Source organism: Rattus norvegicus, chromosome 5 (genome assembly GCF_021556685.1).
Source record: "Rattus norvegicus strain SHRSP/BbbUtx chromosome 5, alternate assembly SHRSP_T2T, whole genome shotgun sequence".
In the NCBI taxonomy this organism is placed as follows: Eukaryota; Metazoa; Chordata; class Mammalia; order Rodentia; family Muridae; genus Rattus; species Rattus norvegicus.
Genome location: NC_141538.1, coordinates 140,690,039 through 140,694,939, shown reverse-complemented (window position 1 = coordinate 140,694,939; position 4,901 = coordinate 140,690,039). Strand labels below are relative to the sequence as shown.

General features: G+C 43.6%; 1 protein-coding gene across 1 annotated transcript; it reads left to right on the top strand.

The window, feature by feature from the left end:
- Positions 1-295: 295 nt before the first annotated feature.
- On the top strand, positions 296-4,901 carry Tmco2 (transmembrane and coiled-coil domains 2). Its single transcript, NM_001399055.1, is given in 2 exon segments — positions 296-913; positions 4,499-4,901. Coding segments are annotated over 2 exon segments (564 nt in total). The 5' UTR covers positions 296-667; the 3' UTR covers positions 4,817-4,901.

Genomic DNA, 4,901 nt, shown 5'->3' with positions numbered 1-4,901 from the left:
AAGGGAAGGGAAGGGAAGGGAAGGGAAAGAAAAGAAAAAAGAAAATCAGGCTGAGCATGCCGTGAGCGGGGAGCCAGCAAGCGGTATTCCTTCATGGCCTCTGCTTCAGTTCCTTCCAAGCTCCTGCCGTGACTTCCCTCGATTACGATCACGGGCTATAACCCGCTAGGTGATAAAACCCTTTACGCGATAAATTGCTTTTGGTTATATGACAGCAACAGAAACCTAACCAGCACAGCGACCATGGCCTGTTTTTGTAGTGATTGGGGTCAACCCTCGGGCTTCGTCTGTAGTAGGCGAGAACACTACTAACTGAGCTACGTTCCTGGCCCAACTGTCCTCATTTCTAGTGACGTCGGCTGCTACATCAAACAAGACAGACGCTAAGCACTCCCATCCTTATAGGAGGCGCCATGATGGGAGACCGCTGTGGCCAGAGATCAGAGGAAACAGGATGAATGGGCTGAAAACGTGGGCCTGTGCCTGCTTGCTCTTGAGTGGGCAGAGCCCCTGGTGAGTGCGAAGAGGCCGAGCCTTAGGAATGGTGACATCACAAAGCACAGCTCACAATGGCTCCAGAACGCCTGGACTCCCCGGCCACTTTCCCTGATTTATGTCTGATTCCTGAAGTCTCTGCACATGTAGTTCCTGGAGCTGCTATCTTACAATGCCAACATCTCTGATTACAACTTCCTCCTGGGACAACCTCTTAAACGCTCTTGCTCGCAGCTCAATATGGAATTGGTTACAAGCAACTTTTGTGGGAGAGACTACTAGTGTGCCTCAGCCGACAAACTTGGGGATACTAGATAATCTCGCTCCAGCTGTGCAAATCATCCTTGGGATTTCCTTTTTGACTTTATTGGCAATCGGATTGTTTGCCTTATGGAAACGAAGCATTCGGTCAATTCAGGTTGTATACTCATAGGGAAATTTTAAGTATCTTGCAGGGTATTTGTTGGGATTTGTTGTTCTAAGGCAGGGTGGTGTCTCGTAGAACGAGGCTGACTTCAAATTTATGATCCTCCTGCTTCATTAAGCCCTCACCCCGAACTCTCACCACCAAGGGGCTAAGACATCAACAAACACCACCATTCCTGACTTAAACCTTAATTTGGCTTACCTGTCTTTCATATTGCTTCTACTCCGTTTTAAAAGTCCATGAAAGCAGTTTGGGGTGAGCCACTGTCTCTGTCTCTTGAGTTGATTGAAACCACACTATCCTTGAAAACCTCCACCAATAAGGCTGTGAGCAAAAATACTTTTTCTCACAACAGCGTTTGGCTTGTCTCTAATATAAAATAGATTTGGCCAGGTGGTAGTGGCTCATGCTTTAATCCCAGTTCTTGGGAGGTAGAGGCAGGTGGATCCTTGAGTTCGTGGCCAGCCTGATCTACAGAATGAGTTCCAGTATGGCTAGAGTGAAACCCTGTCCCCCCCAAAAATTGTTTGAACAAGTTCATCACTTGAGAAAGTTACCTGAGCCACAACTTAATTGATCATTTGTCTCCGAGAGCCTACCATGTCCTATACTGTTCATAGGATGAGCAGTGTAGGACAACCAGGTTCTTTGTGTGTGTGTGTGTGTGTGTGTGTGTGTGTGTGTGTGTGTGTGTGTGTGTGTGTGTGCGTGCGCGCGCACGTACACATATGTGTGTGTTTTATTACTGCCAATGATGTTAATGTTTCTGCTGTTTAACTGATAAGCAGTTGTGTGAGTTAAGTCATTCCAGGTCTTTTCATTATTATGCTTTAACAAGATAAGGCCCCAGAAACATACAAGGGCTCATTAGGGGAAATAGAAGTTTAATATCCTGGGATTTTAAGGAACATTTGGAATTTCAATAATTCTGCTTAACCCTCAATGATAACAAGAACTCATTTATAATATGGTCTTCAGGGTTATGGCAAGTCTTAATAACTCCATGAGATGGAGTTTACTTTTCACATGAGGAGTGAGGTGGAATTTTGGGTGCATGGAGGCCCAGTGGGAAGTGCATGGAGGCTCTGTGGAAATTTAAGATCGAACTTAAGGGAGGCTTTTGTTCTGTTTTGTCATGAAAGACTTCTGTAGCTTAGCTGACCTCAGATTCACTAGATAATGAAGGCTGACTTTGAACTTCTTTTCTTCATCACTCTGCCTACCAAATTTTGGACTTACAGACAATCCTGAGGACTTTCTTAAAGGGTTGTTTTTAAGAGTATACAGAGACACTATTACTGGATCACTTTATAGTTTTCTCTTCTTTTTCCATTTAGGGAATCATGGTTGAATCTGAAGTTTAACTTGAGAAAACCCTACATAATAGGCAGGCCAGGAGTTATCATGTCCACTTTGGAAGTGGGGTAACTTGGTTCCTGCCCAAATTCATATGATTTTGTTAGAGCTGGAAGGCCGGAGTTTGAACCTCACTTTTAGGATTTCAAATTTAATTTTTGTTCAGAATCTCATATAATAGAATCCAAAAATAAGCATAAGTTATGGATACAAGATTATGTGTGCACAAACACACAGACATATTTCAGTTGTCTAATAAGAGTATAAATTAAGAACACAACCTTTCTGGTTTAGTGCAATCAGATGATTGGCTGCTTGGACCACTTTAGGCAAAAATCACAAAAACAGAAATCAGGTGTGGTGATGAATGACTATAATTCCATCGTTCGGAAGGTGGGGGGTAGGATGATTGGAAATTCAAGGTCATCCTTGGCTACACAGCAAGTTGGAGGGTCAGCCTGGGATACATGAGAACTTGTCTTTAAAGAAAGAGGGAGACACCCAAAGAAAAGGAGCAATACGCAGAGTAACATTGTGCACTCGGGGCAGACTGCTTGGTGTACATACATCTTTGGTGGACGATCTGCTCTGAACTGAGATCACTCATTTAACCCCTACCCAAGTTTTCTTATCTGTAAAATGGGCTTGCTGAAAGTGCTGCTTTATAGGATTGCTACGAGGCTTAAAAGGAATAGAATGTGTGCCTTAACCTACCTATACTCAGTAAGCAGTGTTGGTTGCTACAAAGGGAGAAAAGTTATGGTTTTATTCTTATCCTTCCAGGAGTCTGTTGCAACATAGTACAGCAATGTTTTTATGACCAATGTCTTAATTGCTGTGATGAAACACCATGACCAAGCCAACCTGGGAGGAAAGAGTGTATTTGCCTTACACTTCTGTATCATTCATTGTTCATCATGGAAGGAAGTCAGGAGCTCAAGCAGGGCAGGAACCCCCAGGCAGGAGTTGATGCAGAGGCCATGGAGGGTTGCCACTTACTGGCTTGCTCCCATGACTTGCTCAGCCTTTCTTATAGAAGCCAGGACTACCAGCCCAGGAGTGGTCCCACCCGTAACAGGACAGGGCCCTATCCCATCAATTATCAACTAAGAAAATGACGTACGGGCTTAACTACAGCCCCATCTTAGGGAGGCATTTTCTCAATTGAGATTCTCTCTTCTCAGATGACTTATGTCGAGTTGACAAGAAACTATTCAGTACAATCAGTAAATCTTACTTTTTTAGACCTCTATGCTTGGGAGAATTCCTGGACCCCAGTCTTGGCTTTGTCAGTTTCAATCTGTAGTCTTGAACATTGACATAGTCCACACTGGAAAATGTCTACACAGGTGTGTCGAGTCCTGGGTTCTCCTGCATGAATAGCTCGTAAGCTGGCAAGCTAACTTCTAAAACAGAACCCACCACATGGTAACATACTTTGAGCAAATGAATCTAATATTATGCTTCTTAATTGTTTTGTTTCTTTTTTTTTAAAGATTTTTTTTTTGGTTCTTTTTTTTCGGAGCTGGGAACCGAACCCAGGGCCTTGTGCTTCCTAGGTAAGCGCTCTACCACTGAGCTAAATCCCCAGCCCAGATTTATTTTTTTTTATATGAGCATGTCCAGCTGCATGCCAGAAGAGGGCATCAGAACTCACTATGAATGGTCGTGAAGTTACCATGTAGTTGTTAGAAACTGAACTCGGGGACCTCTGGAACAGCAGCCAGTGCTCTTAAGTGATGAGACATTTCTCTGGTCCCTTATAACTTTTTAGTAACTAAATACAAATTAGATCCCTGACCTAACATTTCAGTTTGTAAGCTGATGGTGATCAAAAGATTAAAAGTAGGAAGGCTGGAGAGGTGGCTTAGCAAAGATAAGAGTATTGGCTACGCTCCCAGAGAACCCCAGGTCTGATTCTAAGCACCCACACGGCAGTTCACAACCATCTGTAACCTCTCTTTTAGCCTCCTTGGGTGCCAGCCAGGCACATAAATGGTAGATTTACACACACGGAAGCAAAACTCATACCCATAAAATAATAAGGTATCTCTCTGAAATATTTTTTAAACAGTTAAAAGTAGGTGCGAAGCTGTTCTGTCGAGTCGAAAGCTTGTGGATGAGGGATTGGTGTACTAGGAGATCTTTATTCTGTTTTGGCTCTGTAGCTGTGACATTTCACACACATGACCAAGTGACGCTCATCTTGTTTCGTTTTAGAAAATAGTGGTGTTTGTGATCACACTCTACCAACTTTACAAGAAGGGCTCAGATTTTTTTCAGGCTTTGCTAGCCAACCCAGACGGAAGTGGTCGCCAGATTCAAGACAATAGTAATATCTTCCTGTCGTTGGGTCTGCAAGAGAAAATTTTGAAAAAGCTTCAGATGGTGGAAAACAAAGTGAGAGACCTGGAGGGGATGATCGTCGCCCAGAAACCCGCTGCGAAGCGGGACTGCTCCTCCGAACCCTACTGCAGCTGCTCTGACTGCCAGAGTCCCTTGCCCACATCAGGGTTCACTTCCACATCTGAAATGTGATGAACTTCAATCTTTTCCAGAAAAGCACTGCTTCCCTCGTGTGTGCAGTGGTGTATCAATAAAATAGAGAACTATATTGAAATCA